The 24,359-nt window shown below is 40.7% G+C and overlaps 1 protein-coding gene across 1 annotated transcript in view; it reads right to left on the bottom strand.

Annotated features, from left to right (window-relative positions):
- The window catches only part of TAFA5 (TAFA chemokine like family member 5), a 321,678-nt gene that overhangs the window by 16,383 nt on the left and 280,936 nt on the right, over positions 1–24,359 (bottom strand). The window contains 1 exon segment of the mRNA XM_088141528.1: positions 13,808–13,854. Coding sequence (XP_087997654.1) covers positions 13,808–13,854 — 47 coding nt within the window.

Raw genomic sequence — 24,359 nt, 5'->3', positions numbered from 1 at the left:
ACAACAAAAAACCTATTAAAGCTCAAGAAGGCACAAGAACATGCAACTGAGTGCATATTTCATGTGGAAGGAGCACATCACAGTGGCCAGTGTGAGCCCCTTCTTCTTCCCTTTTTCTCTCCTGCCTCCTTGGGCTTTAAGGAAGAATGAGTATCTAACCACATCTGTGTTCCAAGTAGTTAGCATTCAGAGGTAGGCAGGTATATCGAGATTGCAGTCATGTGGGAGAGCAAAAGAAGAGAAGGTTGCAGGTGAATGAGGAGAAATGCCAGGACAAAGTTGGCTTAGTGCAGTGTATGACTGGTGGCATAGGGAAAGTAGGAATGGGATTAATTACACCTATGCAGCTGGAAGCTCAGTTAGTGGCAGAGCCCAGCAGCCACAACAACTCCAGAAATGCTGACAACCAACAACCAACAACCAGCTAGTAGCTGGTAATGAACCTTTCCCCACCCAGGCAAAGACTAAAAGACTGTGAGATGCTGAAGTTTCTACAGCAGTTGAGGATGGCAGCAACTGGTACATCGCTGAAAATACAGAAATGCTAGCAGCAACAAAATCAGCCAAAACTAAGTTGGCTAAAGGGTTGGCTAAGAAATGGCTGTAACTCTGGCTGAAGTGTCCTCCACAATCCACAGCAAAGACAGCAGCTAAGGATTGTTCCAAGAAAGGCTGTTACTTTACACAGCTTAAACCTGCCTGTAAAGGAGAAGGGGGAAAGAGAAAAAGAAGCGTGTGAAAAATCCTAATAGCCATAGGTGATAATCCTTGAAATTAGATAAATAACATTTATATAGCCACGTAGGTAAAAATAGTGATTGGTATAATGATATGGGTTAGAAATAAGTATCATAAATATTATCGAAGTAAGAGTTGTTATTTTTACCATCCCTCCCTTGGAACAAAAGGTGGTGGTGGGGAAACCCTACATTCCTTGTCTGTGATCTGTCCCAGATCTGTGATGTGGATGTGCATGCAACAATATTGTGCATGCAACAATATTCAGCCAAACCAACACAACAGTCTTTGTATTTGTAAGCATGTACCCTGACAACTCCACATCAGCAAGATATGACAACATACATTGTGTACAATGTACACAGACTAAAGTTCAGCATCCTATAAAACTAACAACATAGCATTTGTATTTATGTACACAACAGCTTTAGCAACACTTCCATACTGTACAATGAGTGCACACATCCACACACTCTTCCTTGGCGTTTGTCAATGATTTCCTGTAAACAAAATATAACATAGGACACAACATAGCAACTCTTAACTTCCGTACCCAATAGGCAGGTAACTTAGAACAATCTTCATAAATGGTTATGCTTGGAATCTACCATTCAGAATTGTCCATGATTGCCAATGGTGTATGCTATTTGACCCCAATGAGCTGTGATGGGACCCAACAATAGCAATACCTCCCTTTTAGAGCAGCCCTTCATAACTGATTCTTTTGTTAATTCTCCACCTTTTCCCTGCCGCATCCAACCTAAGCCATTAGCAATATGGTTAGAACTGGCCCCTGCCTCAACACTGGACAGGATGGATACGTTTTGACCTCTGGCTATAATACTTGGAGCAGCTGGAATACTTAAAATCATGCTCCTTAAAATGTCTGCTTTGTTTTGAGGACGGAACAAAATCAGTGTGGTTTACCTCTAGTGTGGACCAAAACATTTGGATTTGGGATGTTCTGTTTTGTATTCAGAACTCTTGTTTTGAGTGCAGATTGTTTCAAACTTGAATGCTTGCACATTCCTAATACTGACCTACTTAATTTTAGACTGCTGTAAAAGTCACAAAATATTTTCAAAAAGGAAATCATGCAGTGTTGGAATACTGATATTCAGGATGATTCGGCATATTACATCTTGCAAATGCATTTAGAAAATGGCCTGCTTGTTGGAGGGGAACAATTTTAAGTTGCAGCAGAAAAGGAAATTCAATTGTTCCTCTGTGCACTGCTAAACATACATACACATACACATACACATACACACACACACCACAGAAGCTTAAGATAACTTCACTCAAATAATATAGCTCATTTACCAAGACTGTAATGGGCTTCTTAATTGGTTCTTTCTTTTTTGGTAGAAAATCTCTACTACATTCCTCTTTCTATATAGGTTGTTCATCAAACTTACTCGATATTGACTATATCAGAAGTTAAGCAGGAGCAGCTGGCTAAGGGTCTACCTGTTGGCTAGACTAGGGAGCTGAGTAAAACATCCAGAAAGACAAACCACTTCCATAATTTAGCCAAGAAAGCTGCATGGATGACTCCAGGAGTCAATTTTTTTTTTGAGAAGACCTACTTTTTAATGAAGTTTGATGTGCTTTGCAATACTTTTTCCCACTTCACAAATTAAAGCTCAGATTGCTAGAGAACATTTCTCACAAATGTTTGCTTCATTTCTTGGTGGTCAATATATGAAAGAGAGAGAAAAGAAAATGGAATTTCACTGCTTTCCTGATATATTGATCATAGTTCTGGAATCCCCTATTGCCTAGAAATAGGGAAGACAGCAGCATATTATTAAAGTGAGCTACATTTAAGTTTTATTTTATAGCCTTGTTTTGCAGCAGCTGAAGCCTTACTAAAAGACAGCTGACTTCCAGTGAGATGGCGATGCAGAAGCCTGCACGTATGTGAGCACCACCTGATAAATTTTAATTCTATTTTATAAACATTGGGAAGGAGCTTGAATGAAGTATATAGCGTTAATATCAGTTGTGGCTTTATTGAGACAAGCCAAGTTTTTGTAGAAGCGTGGTATGCTGATAACAAAGAATGTAAACTACAAACTACTAAAAGACAGCTAGAAGTAGGGTCATCTAATGTCACATGGGTATGAAGTGGCAGCTTCTAGGAAGAGCTTGGACATCCAGGTAATATGGCAATCCCAAGTATACTGTAATTTTTAATTATAATTTTATTGCATACAAGTCTATAAATAATTCTGTCTTCAAGAATGCCCATTGATATAGGTACTTTTTGGTATTTAATTTTCTATCTTACTTTCTTAATAAATACTCTTAACAGAAAGAATATGATCATTACTCAGCTTAATATTAAGATATGTACCATGTTAACATTAAACAAAGCTAAAACAAGAATTAATTAAAAGCCTAGAGTCATGAATGTGAGATGGGTGGCTATACAAATTGAAATAAATAAATAAATGATTAAAAAATTATCTGAAAACAATAAAAAGATCTCTTATTTCAGAACATCCATTCATTTATACAAATCCCATTGTATATGCAACTGATTTGATGAATATATGGAAATTTCAAGTAGTTCAGTACTCAGTCGTCAGGCCATTAACTAATACATGCCACACTAAACACCTTGTAATTCTTACTCACTGACTTTACTTACTTCTAGTTTGTTTGCAAGTACAGTTCAAGGCTGAGACCAGGGTCTCCAAATAACCATCTATTTAATGCAAACACCAGATATTTCTAATATTTTTACGATCTATTTCAGGTTATACTTGGAGCTTAAAAAAAATAGAATTGAATTAGGGGCTTTTTACCCCATTTATGAATATTCCTCTCCAAAATATGTATGTAGATCCTACATACTCCTTATTCAGAGGAGTTTAAATTTATTTCTGTCACTTTGGTAAGTTTATTCTTCCCAGGTAGCATCATTTTAACTGTTTTTCTTTTTTTTTGGTCTCCATAAAACACTGTTCTTTGGTTTCCAGAAGCTTCTGCCTCTTCTTCAAGCATCATTTCCCCCACTTTACTCTCTCAGCTTATTATTCAATTCATTCCTTTCTCTTTCGTTCATTCTTAAAAATAGATAAATAAAATTTATGCCATATCCAAATATTCTTGTAGGTATGATTCCCCAAAAGATTTGTATGGTATCTTTTCAGGAAAACTGCCACAAGAAAGAAATCAATCTTCACCCAGGTCTTTGGTGGAGGAGAGTGAGACCCCTCACTTCACTGAGTTTGCCATCTTTTATCTTTATATTTTATTGTAATTTCTTTGTTTGATCATTGTGAGCTGCCCAGAGTCATTGAGAGTCAGGCATCATACAAATTTAATAAATTATTACTGTTCAATAATAATATACTGACAAGGACATCTATAAGTTACATTTTCTTCCACTGTAATCCAATGAATTATCTTGATTGGCAGTGGGATAATAATCTAAATTCAATACTTTTAAGCAGTATTCATTACTTATCTATCACTCACACAAAGAACTAAGGATTTGAGTTAATGCAGGTGTAGCATTAGTTTTGGAACCCTTAAGTTCTGATACACATAGTAAAAAACCCTGTGGTCACTCTAGCTCTAATGTAATAATGGGCCTTTGAACTGCCTGTTCAAAGCTACTGTAGTACAATATAAAAAGCCCCTTGGGCTCTTTATCTGGCTATCAACATTAGCTTGGACCATTTCCAAAAAGGAAAGATTTCTGACTTTCTTAATTGGTCCTGCCAAAACAGGATGAGTAATAAGTATAAAAACTTTCTCTTTGAGATGTGTTTTTACTGGGCTCTGTCATATTTTAATTGGCTCACTGTTTTGAAGTCCCAGCTGTGTCTCTTCAAAGATGGATAGTATGATCCTTCTGTAATACCTGAGAAGTTTATTTAATTATTTATGACCGAACTACAGATATTGTATAGATAGCATGGCTGTATTGTATGTGCCTTTTAATAGCCTTCAAGCATATTTTTAATTCTTGGAGATGAGCTGCATAATCGATGTACATAAATATTTTAAATAAAGTGATACATAAACTTTAAGATCAGAAAAATCTCATCAGAGCCAGATAATTTTATTTACTATAGAAAAATTAACTAATCTTATTAGGACTGGATATTCACATTTATGTTAGCAACTCTTTTTTTCCTTATATTCTCCAAGAACAATCAAACTAATTATTTTATTTAAATTTACAGTGAAATTTAAAACTAGATTGGCTGACAAATTAATGAGAGCTGCAAGGAATCCTTTTTAAATATTGACATAAAAAAACTCACACAAAAAACTTTTAAAAAGTAACATATCTTTCTTAACTAATTAACAACGTTAAAGCATTTTACCTTCCAGTTAAGTTAACCATGTATGTACATTGTACAGAAAAAGAAATAAAAATGCAAATGAACAGTCTTTTAATTGGAATGTGAGGTAGGGTGATAAATACTGAAAACCTGTGAGAACCGCCTTCACTTCCAAAAAGACTACAGAGCTTTTTGAATTAATTCATCTAAGTGATATCACACTTGATCTTAGCCAAAAAGCTGACATATCAACATCCTTTTGTACACAGATGATATGGTTTTGATTGCATACTCTCAAGTAGGCCTGAGAAGATTGGTGAGACAGTTTGGTGCCTATTATGCCTCTAATTCTTTGAACATCAACAAGACAAAATCAAAAATGCTACTTTTCAGAAAAAGATGTGCCAAACACAACTGGCACATGGCTGGGGAACCTATTGAACAATCAGAGCCTTTCCCATGTCAGATTCAGCCGGCATGGCATGGCACGGCACGGCACGGCGAAAGCGCTGCTCGGCTTCACCTAGTCAATTTCACCGCCCAGGCCCTAGCAGAGAAAAAGGGGAAGTGAAACCGCAAGCAGATACTTTGTATCAGCGCAGCTTCCCTCAGGCGCTGCAAACAAAGGAAAGCGCAGTGGCTCGGAAGCGAAGCAATCAGCGCGTGATTGAGAACTCCCAGCTTTGGGTGCAACAGGAAAACCCAACAAAGACAACAACCACACAACCAATAGACAACAATTAAGAACACAAAAGAACCGGATTGAATCTGCCATTTGGGCAAGGGGGGGGGGATTACTGCGGGTAATCAGTAACCAAGCAACAGGGGAAAGTGCGAGGATGGGGTAGCTATAAAATATGTTGTAAGATGTGCCAAGCCAACCCTGGCTTTGTCTGTACTTACTTATGTTACACTTGAGTAAATTGCTTTGCTGAACACACGTCATGAGAGTTTCTCTGAGATGAATGGGGTAAACCTTACATCCCATACGTAGGGGTGGTTTTTACTAATACAGGGCCTTGGGCAAACAACTTTAAAGAAATTCAGTAAAGGCCATAGCAAACTCCAAAAGATTATTTAAATTACCTAGTTACAACCACCCAAGCACTTTGATTCCCATTTTAAAGAGATCAAGAGACAAGGTGAAAATTGCACCAGTGTTAACTGAAGGGGCAGAATTGTGAGGCCTGCCAAAGGCCCCCTTACTTGAACAAAATCAAACATGCTTTTTAAGATCTATTCTAGGGACTAATAAGAATATCCCAGCAGCAATCAGAGCCAAAACAGGCACCCAATCCATTTACAGCCTGACAGTAATTAAAGTCTTTAATTACTGGTGGAGGATTCTCCTAGTGGAACCCAACTGGCTACCTTGAAGAACAGATAGGCACATTTCAGCCCACCATATGGATGAATCAACTTGTCACAGTTATCTTGCAGTTTGGCTTATCGATGCAACAGCTACTTTCAGCAGGATGTCAGGCCAAGGCAATATTTAAACAGAGAATCTTGGATTTTAATGCCCAAAACAATACTGAGTCTCTTGAAAACATCAGGTCTTTGAAATGGCTGGCTAAGAAATGTCTTCTCAAACAGAAAAATATCTGGCAATGAGTATGACTCTGTGTCACAGGATAGCCCTTACTAGAGTAAGACTGGATTCTATGGTTAAACATGGACAATTCCACCAGGTGTCCTACTCTGACAGAACATCTGTATGTGGAACACCAGACACCAGACAAAGGTGTTGCTCATGTCTTATTTAACTGCCAACTATATGCCCCAGCAAGGGTCAGGTAGTTACAGACTTTACTCAACAGGTCTAGATACTGAATCTCAATAATAGACTGTCTTGTATCTTTCAGGGCACAAGCACACATGTAGTCAATAGAATGACTAAGTTTATAGGAAGGGCTGTTCAACTATTCCATTTTATCTTACTCTGTCTTATTTTTCTGTGGCTGACACCCATTGTTTCTTAATATGGTCAATTGATTAATCAGTAAAGTTACTTACTTACTTACCCATCTAAGTTAAAACTGAAGCAAACAATAGCCCCTAAATTTCAACCATTGGGAAGTGATCAGAACTGATAAATAGTTTACAAGAAACATCTCCAACTGAATTCCTTCAATGGAACAGTCAAGCTGGCTGCATTCAGTTGGAAAAAAACTCAAAACTGCTCAAGTGTTTTATCTATTCAATTTATATGGCTGCTCATCTCAAACAAGTGATTCTGGGTGGCAAACAATCATAAAACCAATTACAAACACAATACAAAAAAAGTAAATATATACAGCAGTCAAGAAAAATTATATCCATAGATGTTAACATAACCAGGAAACAGAGCCCTTAACATACTTGGGGCCCCAAGTATGTAACCAGGTCTTCAAGGCCTTACAAAAGGCCAACAGGGTCAAGGCCATCCTAATCTCTAAAGGGACAATGTTCCAGAGGGCAGGCACTACAGCAGAAAAGGCACGCCTCCTAAACCCCGGCAGCAGATGTTCCTTGGCTTATGGGACCCAGAGTATGCTTATCTTGCTAGACTGGACTGGATGGGTAGAAACAACTGGGAGAAAATGGTCCCCCAGGTAACCCTGTCCCAAGGCATGAAGGCTTTAGAGGTGACAACCAGCACCTTGAATTGCACCTGGAAACACACTGGCAACCAATGCAGCTCATGAAGCAGTGAAGTTACATATGGCTGGTGTGGTTCTTCTGGGCTGTGTGGCCGTGTTCTGGAAGTTTTGTTTCCTAACTTTTCACCAGCATCTGTGACCAGCATCTTCAGAAAGCAGGAGCACAGACAGGAGCAGTTCTCTCTGTGCCCAGGGTAATGTGACCCTTTTGTGGGTATTTATAGAGATCTGAGGGGGGGGGGGGAATTGGGGGTGTGTGGTGGTGGGGGTTAGGGTGTGTGTGGGTGTGTGTGGGGTTTAGGTTAACGAGTGGCTGCTTGTTTTGGTGTCAGAATACATGTGTATCTTCCTGGGACTTAGGCAGGGTTTTTTCTTCTATTGAGTTAATGAGTGGCTGCTGGGGGTGATTAGTATGTTCATTGTGTGAGCTGCTCACACGTCCTTGTGGTTGAGCTGAGTTCGTTGATCTTTTGCAGGCTGTATTTTTCAGGATTGGTAGCCAGGTTTTGTTGATTTTTAGACTCTCCTCTTTTTTATTGAAGCTGTGCTGGTGTTTGTGAATCTCAATGGCTTCCCGGTATAGCCTGGTATAGTGGCTGTTGGTGTTGTCCAGTATCTCTGTGTTTTCAAATAGGATTTTGTGTCCAGTATGCTTGAGAGCATGTTCAGCTACTGCAGATTTTTCTGGTTGCTGTAGTCTGCAGTGTCTTTCATGTTCTTTTATCTTGGTCTGGATGCTGTGTTTTGTGGTCCTGATGTATACTTGCCCGCAGCTGCATGGTATGTGGTATACTCCTGCGGTGGTGAGGGGATCCCTTTTGTCTTTTGCTGATTTTAGCACTTCTTGTATTTTTCTGGTGGGTCTGAAGATTGTTTGGAAATTGTGTTTTTCCATCAGTTTTCCCATGCGGTCTGTGACCCCTTTGATGTAGGGCAGAAATACTTTGTTGGTGGGTGGCTGTTTTTCTTCTTCAGTCGCATGTTGCTTTCTTGGTTTGATGGCTCTTTTTATTTCAGTCTTGGAGTAGCCATTCGCTTGTAGGACCCAATTAAGGTGGTTAAGTTCAGAGTTTAGGAATTGGGTTTCGCAGATCCGATTGGCCCGATCCATCAGGGTTTTGACGATGCCTCTTTTCTGACGTGGGTGGTGGTTGGAGTTTTTGTGTAGGTACCAGTCTGTGTGGGTGGGTTTTCTGTAAAGTTTGTGTCCTAATTTGAGGTCTGGTTTGCGTATGACCAGCATGTCTAGAAATGGAAGTTTGCCGTCCATTTCTTTTTCCATGGTGAATTGTATATTGGGGTGGATGCTGTTTAGGTGGTTCAGGAATTTCTCTAGTTCTTCTTCATCCTGACTCCAAATTGCGAAGGTGTCATCCACAAACTGGAACCAGACTGTTGGGGTAACGGGTACGGTTTCTAAAGCCCATTTTTCAAAGTGTTCCATGTAAAAATTTGCTATGACTGGGCTCAGGGGGCTTCCCATGGCGACACCGTCCATCTGTTCATAGTACTCATTATCCCATAGGAAGTAACTGGTTGTTAGGCAGTGCTGAAATAAAGCTGTGATGTCTTCTGGGAAGATCTGTTTGATGAGTGCCAGGGTGTCCCTCACTGGTACCTTGGTGAACAGGGAGACCATGTCAAAGCTGACCAGTTTGTCCGTGGGGTTGAGTTTCAGGGTGCTGATTTTGTCGATGAAATGTCCTGAGTCTCTGATGTGGGCTGGAGTCTGTCCAACGTGGGTCTGTAGAAGGGTGGCCAGATGTTTGGAAAATTCATATGTCGGGGAGCCAATGGCGCTTACGATGGGTCTGAGTGGGATTGAGTCTTTGTGGATTTTGGGGAGTCCGTATAGTCTGGGTGTAAGGGCTTCTGTCTTGCATATGCATTGAAGTACGTTGGGGTGTTACATGTGTCGAGTACCTGACCCTATTTGCTAAACATGCAGCTACATTCTGCATCAGTTGAAGGTTCTGAATGCTCTTCAAGGGCAACCTCATGTAGAACACATTGTAGTAATCCAGATAGGAGGTCACGAGGGCATGAATGACAATGAGCAGAGCCTCCTGGTCTAGGAAGAGGCGTGACTGGGACATAACCCAAAGGTGTGCAAAGGCCCTCTTAGCCATGGTTGCTGCCTGCTCTTCCAGCAGGAGCCATCAGGCCAAGAGGACCCCCAGATTGCATATTGGGTCCATCTGGGGCAGTGCCACCCCATCCAGAACCAAAGGCAGAAAAACCTCGACACCGGAAGGCTCAAGTACCCAAAGCCACTCAGTCTTGTTTTGGCTGAGCCGAAGCCCGTTGTGCCTCATCCAGGCTCCTACAGACTCCAGGCACTGGGACAGGACGTCCACGGCATTGCTCAGGCAGCCCAGGATGGAGATATAAAGCTGGATATTATCAGCATACTGATATCTCACTCCAAACCATTGGATCACCTCATCCAGTGGCCTCATTTAGATGTTAAATAAGAGACGAGAGAGGATTGAGCCCTGCAGCATTCCACAAAATAGGGGCCATGGGCTGGACCTCTCCCCCCAACAACACTGACTGGAACCAACCCTGGAGGAAGGAGGAGAACCAGCACAACACAGTGCCACCCACCCCCACTCCTGAAGCCTGTCCAGAAGAATACCATGATCGATGGTAGTGAAGTGTCAAGAAGGTCAAGAAGAGCAAGGATGGTCAAGGAGAGCAAGGATGGATGTATTATCCCTATCCCACTCCCATCAGAAGTCATCTAAGAACATGATCAATGCCATCTCAGTGGTGTATCCCAGCCTGAATCCTGACTGAAAGGGATCCAGATAATCCGCTTCATCTAAGGCCCTTTGAAACTGCCATACAACCACTTCTTCCACTGACTAGATTAGTTGGGTTGAGTGATGGCCCCTGGAGGAGGGGTCACACCACTGCCTCCTTAATCACTGCCAGACTCAATCACACATCCTCTCCCAGGCAGCCTTGACCAGCCAGGAGGGGTATGAATCTAATACAGAAGTGGCCAAACTAACAGCTACTAGAACCTTGTCCACTTCCTCAGGTTCAACGGGACTGAACTCTTCCCAGATAACCATGTAAGACATAGCTCCCATAGCCTCCACTGGCCCTGCCCCAAGACTGGAGCCCAACACAGAGCAAATCTGAGTGACTTTATCCATTAGATGTGCAGCCTATTCCTCATAGTGACCCTGTAGGTGATGCCAGAATTACTCCCTCCAAGGAGGGTCTGGATTACCCAAAACAGGGCTGCTGGGTGGCTATCTGCAGATGCAATAAGAGCAGAGAAATAATTATATTTCACCATCCTTACTGCCATGAGGTAGGTTCTAATAGTGGTGCCAGCTCATGTTCTACTGTCTTCACTTTTTGTTGTTCGCCAGTGGCATTCTAGGCGTCTCTTCACCCTCTTCATCTCCCTTAGCTCCTCCGTAAACCACAGAGAGTTTCGGGATCCATGGGTGCAGAGAGGCTGCTCAGGCACGATCCAGACCATGTAGCATCCAGATCTCCCTCTGGAACCCAGTCAGGTCCATCAGTCATCTAGTAGGCCCAGCCTCCCTGCAGAGGGGGATGTGCCAGAGAACTGGAAGCTCACTAGGGAGTGATCTGAACATGACAGGGGAGAAACGTAGAATAGTAGGATTTCTGTGCAACCCTTTATCAAAGGGCTATGACTAAAATCTTGTTTATAAATACAAACATTCACATTCCATCATCGCTAATGATTAGAGATCTGCTTCTGTCTGAATATTCTATTATGAATGTAGACTTATTTAATACTAAGTTCCATCACAAAGAAAAAAAACCCAACACTCTCTTACAGTAAGGTAAAGCAGTGCAAAATCATAAAAACAATGCAGGACAAGTGATAGAGTTTGGAGATTGTTTTTTTCCATTTACATAATTAGCTTTAATTCAATACATTACTGACACTAGAGAACTCTGTAAGACATCCATTGCTACAAATGATTGAAATGAAAAAGAGATATATAGTTGGTGTCATCATAAGAGAGACAGCTGCTTACTCTCTACCCCAAGATAACTCCTGTAAATGTGAAATAATGTAGGAAATAAGACTGAATGCTGTCTGCAGATATCAGCAGAAACATCTGAAAGTTCCTCCTATCACCTTCTGAAATCTGTCCACCAGGATGAATCATAATACCATAACACAATTGTGGGGATCTCAGTGGTAGACATCATAGTAACTTTTAGTGATACATCTTTATCCATGTCTAGTGAAGGTCATTAGTGGACAGGGATTTTTATCCATGTCTGTGCTTAAGACAGACTGAAACAGTACAAAATGTTTCTGTGCATACACATACATACACCAAAACACACACTTTTTTTTTTCATCCTAGCATTTTTCCCCCATGTGCATGGTTTGCTTCCCCCCTGCCCCCCCCCTCCGATTAACTGAATGTTGATCTGTTGGTTGTGACAGAAACTGACCAACCAGCTTGTCACCCAAGCCTGACATCAGGGACTGAGAGAGAGTGACTGACCCAAAGTCACCCAGGCGGCTTTCATGCCTAACGCAGGACTAGAACTCAGAGTCTCCTGGTTTCTAGCCTGGAGCCTTAACCACTAGGCCAAATGGACTCTCAGCCAAAACACATACAAATATGCACACATATATACACACATATATGGTAGTATCCAAGATTATTTGCTAAGTAGCTCAGAATACAGTAATGATATAGCCACCAAGATCAATAGTCATTTATAAGCCTCCTGTCTAGCCATGTTATCAGGAACAATTCCACAGCCCCATTTTTCAAAGTAGCTGGATCACTGTCTCTCTTAATATTTATCTGTAACTAGCTGGTATAATCTATTAGCTACAGTAAGAATTAGCAAGGAATTCTTACTAATTACTAAATGATAGAGTTGTCTATATTTTAAGGGCTGTAATTACTGAAACTTGTCCAAACAATTTTGGCAAGAAAGCCAAATACCATTTGGGGGGCAAGGGTGACGCAGGATGGTAACTTTTGGAAGGGCTCTCTAAGATTTATGCAGGCCTACAGAAGCTGCCACTGGTACAAAATGCAGCACTGTGGGCAGTTCTGTGTGCTTTTAGATCAGGGCACATTACATCTCTGCTCAGTGAGGTGCATTAGTTGCCAATTTGCTTCTGAGTTCTATTCAAGGTGCTGGTAGTGACCTATAAATCCCTACATGGCATTGGGGCTGGGTTATTTGAGGGACCACCTCTCCCTGGTTACATCTACCTGTCCCAGCAGGGGCACCAGAAGAAGCAAGTTACGGGTCATGTCTGTTGTGGAGTGCCATCTGACGGGATCCAGGAGGAGAGCCTTTTCTGCTGCAGCACCTGCCCTCTAGAACATCATCCCCCTGAGATTAGATTGGCCCTGATCCTACTGGCCTTCTGGAAGCCTCTGAAGACATGGCTTTGCCATCATGCCTGGGGATCTGGTGGAGGTGTGGAGCCTGCAAAATGGCTGCATTATTTCTAATGAATGGACTGTACTCTCCTGAAGATTATGTGTCATGGTTTTAATTGTTTTAATTTGTTTTTAAAGGTTGCTTTGTTTTTGCTGTTTATTGCATTTGTTCATTACTTTTTGTTTTCACTGTGTGAGCAGCCCAGTATATGAGATGGGTGGCTACATAAATTGAATGAATGAATGAATGAATGAATGAATGAATGAATGAATGAATAAGTGTCCAGTAACTTGTACCATCGAAACTGGAGAGAATGTAAACAACATTATTTTTTTGAGATATAGGGACATTTCTGTTTGCTTTTAAGTTTCCTGGCCTTGGCTTAAAATGGCATCAGCCTTGATATCAAGGTAAGTTAAAAATATGTGAAAACCTAAAATTTTAAGTTCAGAGTTCTGCTGAAATTACTGCTCCATTTCCAGGTGGTTTCCTTCTTGCCTCTTACTCTTTCAATTTTAAGGAATCCCCCCCCAACCATATTAAAAAAGTCAACATTTGTATAGTTAAAAAAAAAAAAAGTAAACTTCTTTAGCTCTTGGGTTAAAATCTTCTTTCTGAAAGTTACAAATCCCAGCGTTTTCATGAAAGACCCATTACTTTTCAGATATAATGTGCATTGCAACTTTTAAAATTATTTTTGCTTACCTCCAAGTGCAATTATATTCAGAGAAGTTTTTGTCACCATTGTCATGCTGGAAAAAAAGAGAAACATCGCAAGTGTACAGAGGAAGAAACTACTTTTTATTGAGTGTCTGATTTGAATAATGTCTTCAGGTGAATTATTGCAACAACCTAAGCTTCTATCACATCACCAAAGGCACAAGTTCTCCCTGGCTGATAGAACTGCTGAATGATTCTAAAGCAGAAATTTGCCTGCTTCCTTTCTCAATATTCATGGGTGCTTTTTTCAAGTAACTAGGCTGGCTGAAACCTTGCTTCAAAAATGCTCATTCTTCTGAAAGAATGCAATTTCCATTTCCTTTCTGAACTTATTCTGCTGGAGCAGCTGTGCCTCTTGGGCTGAGCTGGGAAAAATGCCCATTGCAGTTATCTGTAAAACGTCTCCCAGGGCTCCTTGTAGTTCTTTTAAACATTATTAAAGAATGGCTCTATCAGGAACTCCGTGCTCCATTATTAATTGAAGTGCCCTGCCTTCTCCCTAGCTGTTCTTGCGCTAAACCTCATGTCGCACTTATTTATTTAGTTTATCCTGTTCTGTTGTCCTGTGTATTGACATATGCTCAGGGAGAAAAGAGAATGATCCAGCTAGAATGTGTGGGATGGAATTTTACTTTCTCTTCGTATAATACAACAAGATGTGGAGTTCCCTTCTCTGTTCCCACCCTAAACACCCCTTTAAGTGAGATGCTTGGACAGCTGAAAAGATTCATGAATTTCAACAGGGAACTACCCTGTCACAGATGGAGATAAGGGGAGGGAAATGGATGTTTAAAAACAGAAGTGCAATCGGCAAAAGAAGATTGAAAGTTTGCCTTTGCAGGCCTGAATTTCTTGTAATTTCTCTACCCAAACCAGAGGATTGGAACTCGAGCACCACAGACCCTTTCCCCTTTGCCTATTTCTTAGATATAAGAGACTAGTTTGGTCCTGCAGTTTTCCCAGAATACCCTATGGTCCCACTTATTTTCCCCCAATAGAACATTCCCTACATCACAGAGAGTGACCATAGGATGCCCTTGTTCAGAGACAGATGACAGAGACAAATCCAGCATAGAGCCTCCACCCAACCACCCATGTCTTGTTTCTTTTCTCCTTCCCAGTAGTCTTACATGCCCCTGATGCAGGGGACAATCCAACCTCTACTGGAGTGATTAAACACACTGTAATACTTACTGCTTCTAATGTATATTAGAGCTTGCAGTGGGGTTGAGATTATTTTTCCTTTGGTAAAAACAAATATCTTTACATGCACACAAACCACCCCAAAATCCACAAGAAATACAATGCTTTCTGTCAACCTTCATCAACAGGGTTTGGAATTAATCAGAGAACTTGGAGAAAGCTCTTAAACTAATTTTAATTTCAGCATTCATTCACACACAAGCACAAATACATATGAAGACATCACTGATCCTCTTGTAGTGTTCAGTCCATTTAAACATTACTGGTACTGGAAATAGTAAAGAAAATTTAATTAATCAATGTACATCTTATTATGCTAATACAAATAGCTAATTCCCTTAGTGTTCTACTTGCTGTTTGACAAGCAAAAATGCATTTAGGATACTTCTTATCAATTAGCATGTGATTATTAGTTATGTTCTGGTACTTATAAATTGGTGCTATCCCTTTAAAATGAATGCTAACTCAGTATCCTACTGACATTGGGTAATTTGAACTTCATAATTATCTGTATTTGAGAATACATGGAGTGATTTGCTTCTTAATAGGAGTATAGACAAAATGGCTTATATGTTTCACAATCCCATAATTGAATGAGACAATGAGTTTTAATTACTGGGAAAGCTTACCGTAATTCAAGAGTTTTAGAATTCTCACTCAGGTTAATCAAATATTTTTCATCAAATAGTAATTTTTTTATAGACAATGTATATTATGTCACAGTTGTATAAATATTATAATGAAGCATTTTAATAGTCATTCTAAGTCAGTATGCATTTGCAAAAACAAACCAAAGTAAAATCAGTAGGTTTATTAAGGATGTATTTTACTTTTTAAATATAGAGTATTTTCCTAAGAAATGAAGACAGATTTTGTGAATAAATCTGAATACTTAATAACCTTACTTTAATAAGGTTAAAAAGCAAACATGAACTGAAAAGAAGCATGTACATGCATATATGTATGCACAATGAATGGGAAACAAAAATCATGTATTTCCCCAACAGAAGCTCTTCCTGATCTCTGCCAAGCTGCAAGTTATCCTCATTTTATGCAAATTTGCTTTATTCAAATTTGTTGTTGTTGTTCAGTTGTTAAGTTGTGTCCAACTCTTCGTGACCCCATGAACCATATCATGCCAGGCCTTCAAATTTCATTCAAATTATTCAAATTTACTATTATGCAATTGATTACTTTTGCCTAAGAATATGGTTTATGTTTTCCCTCCCCCCAAAAAATCCCCATTATGCAATTTGTGCCAGCATAGTCAATGTGAGCCAAAGGTCTGGGAACATGCCAAGATTTCTTCCTGCCAAAACCACTTGAACATTTTCCCACCAAAATCCTTTTCTGTCCTCACTCATGCATTAACCACTGTCTTTCACAGCTGTCCTAGCTGTACTTCCTGTATCCTACTTATTTCTGTGTCTGCAATAGCTACTGTTACTATGATGTCCAAACAGCCAACAACCTGTTGGCTGACCCGCATACTCACTAGACCTAACACTGGAAAAGTGAAATGTATTAAATCACACCAAAAATGGTGAAGGATTCTCAGCCCTAGGATGAGCTTTTAACTTGGGTGTATTTATACCCACTCCTCATTTAATGACTGAGTTCCATTCCAATGACCAGGTTGTTAAGTAAATGGTCACTAAGTAAACACGCAACAGAGAGAGAGGGAGATGCTGTGAAGATCACTGGTTGCTGCCGTCTCGTTCAGATGAAGTTCTCTCATACAGCTGTACCAGTGTTACTCTTACACCAGTGTGCATTGTTGTCAAGCACATGAAATCTGGTCATAAATGCACGCATTGGTTGGAAAATGAATTTTTAATTAGTGTTGTATTTCCAAATGGTCACTGAGGTAGTTGCTAAACTAGGAGTGGGTGTATTATTGCAATATGATGAAGAATGGTAATAAAATTCATAGCATTGTGATGTATTCTACCTATTTGTCTGCCATGATAACCCCACACATTAGAAATCCAGCTCAAAAAAGATGGAGAAAATGCTTTTGTTGTACATAGAACATGAAACAAGAAAGGAAACACAGTTGAATAACATAGTACTTAAGAATAATAAGCACATTTGTGAATGTATTTGTACCATATCCTGAAACTCTCTTTTTGAGAGAAAGACTAAGAAGAATTGCTACTCATACCCTTCACTGGGGACTACATGTCTCCCTACATGTAGTGTTATTACTATCAGTGATACTATGTAGTCATCAGTGATTTATCATTTGTTGGTGTACGTGTGTATGTGTGTGTGTGTGCCTGCACATACACCTTGATTTTATGTGAAGGTATGAACTGTATGTAAGAAAAATGGAATATATATAATCATTCTGAGTAGGACATAAAGACAGATGGTTTTGTCCTAGAGGATTGTAGCTTATGTAGCTATGAAAAACATATCAGAATAAAGACCCGTAAAAAGGCACAACAAAAGATAGTTCTCAAGACATGAAATAGTTCTCAATATAAACAAACAAAAAAGGTTCCCACGTAAACTGGATAAGATGATTACACCTAGATGAAAAAGTACCAAGAGGTGTGAGAATGTACCAATCCAGGACTAGCCAAACTCAATTAGATGGGAATTGTAGCACTTCAGACCCACCACCAAAAGTAATGTGTTTTGCATACTGGGTGTTCTGCCTTGATTCTTCTAGAACTCAAACCTTTCCTAGCCAACTGCACCAGTTTTGAAGCAGAGCAGCAAGGTACAACTGCAGGCTGCCTCCACACAAGGAGAAGTGCAAGATGAGGGCGATGTCATTTGATCAAGCCCTATGCCCACCTGAAGTTAGTAGGTCACGCAAAAGAGCCCCAAATGAAGTTTTTAGTTTAGAAAGTAAAGAACTGAAATTGCAAACCTGCATTTGTTTCTGCACATCCTGAGTCTATGGATAAATAAGAGCAACAAGTACCAGTGGAGGTGTCATAAAAACCCTCTTTTGAATTCTCTGTGTGACAGCAATGTCTTTTAATAGCATCAAAGACAAGAACTATAGAGTTAGGATAGACTGGATTCTTTTACCTCTTTGAAATAAGTCAGGATTCCAAATTCTTATTAAGTTAGAATCAATTTCCCTAACTATTATTACTTCTCATAAGCAAAAGAAGACAGAGTACAAGTTTGGTACATAATCCTATAGTCAGAAGGATATGGGGTGTCCGAATAAAAGATGTCCGAAGAACACTGACTTATGGTTTCCCTTTATAAATATATGTGGTATATTGATATCTATGTCCTCTACTTTCCATTAATTTTAACACAGCATGTAAATCTCTTTACATGTAATTTACAGTATATAATTGACTGAATTTATGCATCATCCTAAAAATTAAAGTAAGTTGCTTTTTTAAAAAAACGTAGCTTGTGTTTTGTAATGCCAAATATTGGTTTGCTCAACAAACTATGATTAGATAAACCGTGGATTCTTGCAATGTAGGAATCAGATAAGACTTTGGTTAAATTGGTACTGGATTGAAAAAAAAAAAACAGCTTAAGAGCATTGCTTACCGATGATTAATGGAAAGAGGCTCTTGCAAATGGCTATAACAGTAAGTAATAAATAAAAATCATATGTCCTCCTAACCGTGCAAGTATATTCTGTAAGAATTAAAATGTGGTGGTTCAGCCATTCTCATTCTTCCAACAGGAAAATGCTTCATACACCACCCAATTCTGCAGGGATCTGGGAACCATGCCAAAATTGTTTAATCACTGCCTGAATGAACAGATCTTCAAAGACAGTTCTTTCTATATTGTAAAGTAGCTTTGATGTTCACAACAAAGAAATGTTTTAAAATTAACCATGATCAATCTTGCAAATATACAATAGTTATGGTTTAATGGGCTGTTAATGGAAATGGGGCATGGTTATCATTTATCAGTTTCGTGACTGTATTCTTCTAGAATATCAATGTTTCCGTCGTCCACTTCAATGGTCTACTTACTTAACAGGCCAAAGTTTGGATGAACATAGCTCCCATGTACACTCTGGCTTTGTCCCAGCTGCAATGAAACCAGTAATTAGCAAACCAGTAATTAGCAAACCAGTAATTAGCAATTAGCCATTTTGTTCCAAATCAACAATGCAGTTACCAGCTTTGGAAGAAATCATGATCTTAAAATAACTTAACACTTTGGCTTTAATATCCTGCTTTGTTTGAACCTTCTAATCATGATTTGTTATGAAACAAAATGGAAAACTATGGTTAAGAGAATCCCTCATTTAACTCATGAAAGAAGAAGTGAACAGACTGAATAAATGAAATGCAATACTCTGCAATAGTGGCTACTTTCTAGAGGCCAAGGTGATAGCTAGCAGAGCTAACATTTTTGCTCCTGGTATAGAAAATAGATTGCTTCCATTTCAACTGCTTTCTCCACTTACATTGTAAAACTTCCTATGACTGAGATATCCACTTTTACATATTAATTATATATAAAAAAAGTTTCAATTTTCTTTAGCAAACAGTAAAGAAGAAACATGAGGCTTCCAGTAAAAATAATAAAATTAAAACCTCCTTTCTGTAGAAACAAGATATTTTAATCAATAACAAAGTTCAGAGTTAATTGCATTGGATCCCTTTTTGGGGGGATGTAATGTTAGCTGCCTTTCAATATCTAGTTTATAACAAGATAACTGATATAAGGTTGTCCTTAATTTTGATTGAGAAAAAAATCTCTCTCTCACACACACACATTATTTTCATATTTAAATTACTCAGTTCGAATATGGTAATTTGTAGCATTGTACAGTTTAATCATATTTCAAATTACATCTTAACAGTTGATTTTTCTCCCGGCCTGCAATCATTTATCAGATATTTTAAAATGCATTTGCTTTTCTATTTGGCAAGATTTAGTTTTCATTAGAATCTGTTTGTAATGATGCTGGGCATCTTTCCTAGTTATACATTTATGTTACTGTTTTGCACCTGCACAGATCCCTACGTCAGCAGACTTCTGACATGCAACTAGCTTGGCTAAATAAATTTCCTCGGTAGGCTCGGGAATTGCAGAGGCGTGTAACTCTGCAAAAACAGAAACTTTTTTTAAAAAAAAAAATCCTTTACAAGAGGCACACAAAAGCTTGAGGTAATCATATTGAATCAATTACAGCTTACACTGTTTCACTATGCCCAAACTTTAATAATGGTAAAGAAGAAATTTAAAAACATGGGCTGTTTTCTAGCTTTGCTTAAAAGAGATAACGACTCATGAACTGATTTCTGGGCATACCTTGATAACTATGGTTGGGGACAAAGGGGATATCATATCTGAGCTGCAGAAATCCAAACAACCACTAGAGGCAAAGAATTTGCGTTTTCTTACCTCTTTGCTGCCATTGTGTGGTTGTCTGGATTTTCTGCAGCCCAACAATGCATGGGTGGGGGTGGGAAGGGTCTTTGCATTAACAGTGAACTTTCTCCTTCAGCATTGTCATGAAAACAGAGGCTTCTGTTTAAATTTTAAATTAACCATACTTTAATGATCCATCCAAATCCTGCATTGTGGTTAATCTTTACCATAGTATGTGAAACAAGCTCATCGTAACCCATTGTTTGTTTGGGTTCAGATATTAATCTAAATTCCTCCTTACAATTTTACTAAAGAACAGATCAATGGAATGATGATGGGAGAAGCATGCAAGTCCGGGATCTGGTGCTGCTCCAGCTTTGTAACCCAATTTTTGAATGCAACTGTAAAATACTGTGTTCAATCAACCTACAGTACTGTATAATAGGATAAATAACAACAAGTATTTTGTAAAAAAAAAAGGCAGCTTTAAAAACATAACCCAAATTTTAGTGCTGTTTTAGCTTTTGAAAAACTTCGCAACATCTTGCATTTCCCCCTCTAACTGATCTTCTTAAGAATTTCCACTTAATAAACTAGTAACAGAACATAAGTTCAAAGACAAACGTTTATTATGGCCTTTACCCTAGAAAACATTATATAGAACACATAAACTTAAAATGTATGGATATGAATAAAAAGTAGGCATACAATACAATAAAGTAACAATAACAAGAAATAAACATTGCACTCTCCACCGGGTTATTTCTTTAAAATGGGATAGATGAATGTGATCCCAGATTCCCTGTAAAGAGAGCAACAGAGTGGCTCAGGACTCTGTGGGCATATGCACTACTGTTTTATAATGCCCCCACAGGATTGCAGAAGGTAGTACGTCCAACCTGGCCAATGTGAAGGCCCGGCAAAATTTCAAAGTTGAAATAGAGGAGAGATAGGATGATGGCATGTGCCCATCTGTCAGAATCCTCACAAGATTTTATAATAGATTATTAGATGGCTAGTTTATAAAATGGCTTTTTACATGCTGCGGTTCTGCCATTGTAAAAAGGGGGGGGGGGAATAGGAATGAGAAACCGTTTAAAGCAGATGGCTCCTTATCACAAGCTCTGGCATGCTCAAGGTCATACTAGCAAGGGAATCAGAGGACCAAGAACTAAGGGAGATGTAGGGGGGGGGAAATAAGAAAAACAGCTTTTGGCACACTTTTGCTCAGTCTTAGCAATGCTTTGGATCTATACACTTATTCTCAATAAATGAACTTTCTTTTGAATCAATATTGGTTGCAAGGAAAGTTACTGGATTTGGGATCAACAGGTGGCAGCTCGTTACATTTTGCTAAGACTCCCAGTGGAGACTTCCACCAGGGAGACTGCCCTGCGGGGAGCCCAAAGCCTCACGTTGACCGGGACCAACCGAGCAGCAGGATGGCTGATGATGTAATTGAGGAAGAAGAAGAGAGACCGGTCCCTCCTCCCTTGGAAGTGAAGGTGATAACCCAGGAGCCGGTGCAATCATCGCGCCAACCCCGAGCGGGGTTGAAGGCAACGGCAACGGCAACGAAGGGATGGGGCCCTTCGATGAAAGATCGCATGGGAAAATTGGAAGGGCAGATGGGGTCCCTATCCGATGATATGCGAGCGCTAAAAGCAGCAGTGGATCAACTGCTTGGAGGGGGATTTACGCCCCCCACGCGAGAGTCAGCAGCCACACCGGGAGGTACGGAGGTGGCAGAGCAGTCAGCCGAAGGTGAGACCTCCGGCGAGGAGGAGGAGGATCTTACACCTAGCAGAGCCAAGAAGAGCCCGATGCAGCAGCGGGGCATCTCCCTGAAATTCGGGGGAGATGGTGAGCAGCTGGCTTGCTTTATCAACCAGATGCTGATCTACATGGAAGGCTATGGGGGTCTGTTCCGCAGCGAGGAAGAGAAGGTCTCCTATGTGTCCAGTTTTTTTGAAGGAACGGCTGCAGAATGGGTGGTTGGCCTGCACAGGGCGAAGGACCAGGCTTTAAGGAGATTAGAGGATTTCATGGCGGCTCTCTGCGCGCGCTTTGAAGACCCGTGCGTGGCACTTAAAGCATGACGTGACCTGGAAAGGCTGAAGCAGGGGTCCAAGTCAGTATCAGAGTACGCCTACGAATTTCGGGGGTTGGCTCAAAGGCTGCCTTACGTGCCTGAAGAGCTCCTGATCGAATTCTTCCAGAGAGTGCTGCAACCCGAGTTGTTGCAGCGCGTGGTGTGCCGGGGTTTCCCCAAAACCTTTAATGGATGGGTCGCTATGGCCGGCGAAGTGGAGGAGCAATGGCGCACCATAGAAGCGAGAACCCGACTTCCGCCCTTACCCAGCACAAAGAAGGTGGCGCCCAAGGCGAAGACCAGCACGCCAGAAAGTAGCAGGAGCCGGCGCATCTGTTTCAACTGCGGGGAGCCAGGGCATTTTGCCACTGCGTGCCCTAAAGCGAAGATGGAGCAAGGAGGCAAGAAGACGGAGCGGAAGGGGCCGAAGGCTTCGAAGCCCGGCAAGAAGGAGTCAGCGGCAGTAGGCAACGAGACGGGAGCTAGAGTGGCAACACGCGGCGGCGGCAAAACCCGGAAGTTGTTAGCTCCGCTCTCTCTCCGATAGCCGGCTGCTCTTCCAGAGAAAGAAAGCAGCTCACGGGAGAACTCGGAGAGTGAAGAGATGGGGGTGAGTCCCATTAAAATTTGGGTGGAACTAAGGGTGGTGAGGACAAAGTGAAGGGCAGAGATACAGGCGCTGATAGACTCTGGATGCTCCTGAAATCTTATTAACCCCGCCCTTACCCGGGGTTTGGGACTGCGCTTAAAGAGACTCAAAACCCCTGTGATTTTTACCCAGCTGGACGGATCCCCAGCGGGGGGAGGGCCGGTGGAATATCGTACTGAAGACCTTGAGCTAACTATGGGGGACCATAAAGAGACTATTAAATTCCTAGTGACTCCCATGGCATGCAACCCAGTGCTTCTGGGCATGAACTGGTTAAAAAGGAAGAACCCAGAAATGAACTGGGAGGAAAAGATCTTACGTTTCCCGAAGGAGGGAGGAGTCGAAGTTGAAGGAATTACCGAAACGTCGTCTGATGGAGAGATGGGCGCTGTGAGTGGGGAAAAGCAGTAGAGGCTGCAACTCAGATTCCCAAGCAATACCACGACCTGCAGGAGGTGTTTAGCGAAAGGGAGTCAGATCAGCTACCCGCCCCCCCCCCATCGTGCCAGTGACTGTGCCATAGAGATTGAGCCTGGGGCTAAATTTCCAAGGAAGAAAATGTATCCAATGACATCCAAAGAGTTGGAAGCATTGCGGGAGTTCATTGATAAGAATCTAAAGAGAGGCTTTATTGTACCTACGCATTCTCACATTGCTGCACCGGTGCTATTTAGAGAAAAGAAGGATGGCTCCCTACGTTTGTGCACAGATTATAAAGGGCTAAATGCCATTTCTGCTGATAACCGGTACCCACTCCCCTTGATGAAAGACCTGTTGGCCCATTTATCCAAAGGGAAAATTTTCACAAAACTGGATTTAAGGGAGGCGTACTTCAGGGTGCGAATCCAAGGAAAGGATTGATCTCCAGGAAGGAGATCAATGGAAATCCGCCTTTAAAACACCCCTGGGGTGTTTCCGTTATGAAATAATGCCGTTTGGATTAAAAGGAGCGGCGGGGGTGTTTATGCAACTTATAAATGAGGTGTTACAAGAGCATTTATTAGGGGGGTGTTGGTTTATCTGGACGATATCCTGATTTACACTGAGACCATGGAGCAACATGTACAATTGGTCAGGAAGGTACTAAAAAAGCTACTGGAGGCTCAATTGTATGCCAAGCTCTCCAAATGTGAATTTCATAAACAGCAAATTGACTATTTGGGGTATAGAATTTCGCATCAGGGAATTGAAATGGACCCGGTCAAGGTGAGGGACGTCACAGGTTGGGAGGCTCCCAAAACCAGGCATCAGCTTCAAAGTTTCCTGGGCTTTGC

The sequence above is a fragment of the Python bivittatus genome, unplaced genomic scaffold (genome assembly GCF_059951505.1).
Source record: "Python bivittatus isolate LINGU-HERP-01145 unplaced genomic scaffold, Pbiv_v1 ctg000330_np1212, whole genome shotgun sequence".
NCBI lineage: Eukaryota > Metazoa > Chordata > Lepidosauria > Squamata > Pythonidae > Python > Python bivittatus.
This window is presented reverse-complemented; position numbering and strand designations above follow the sequence as displayed.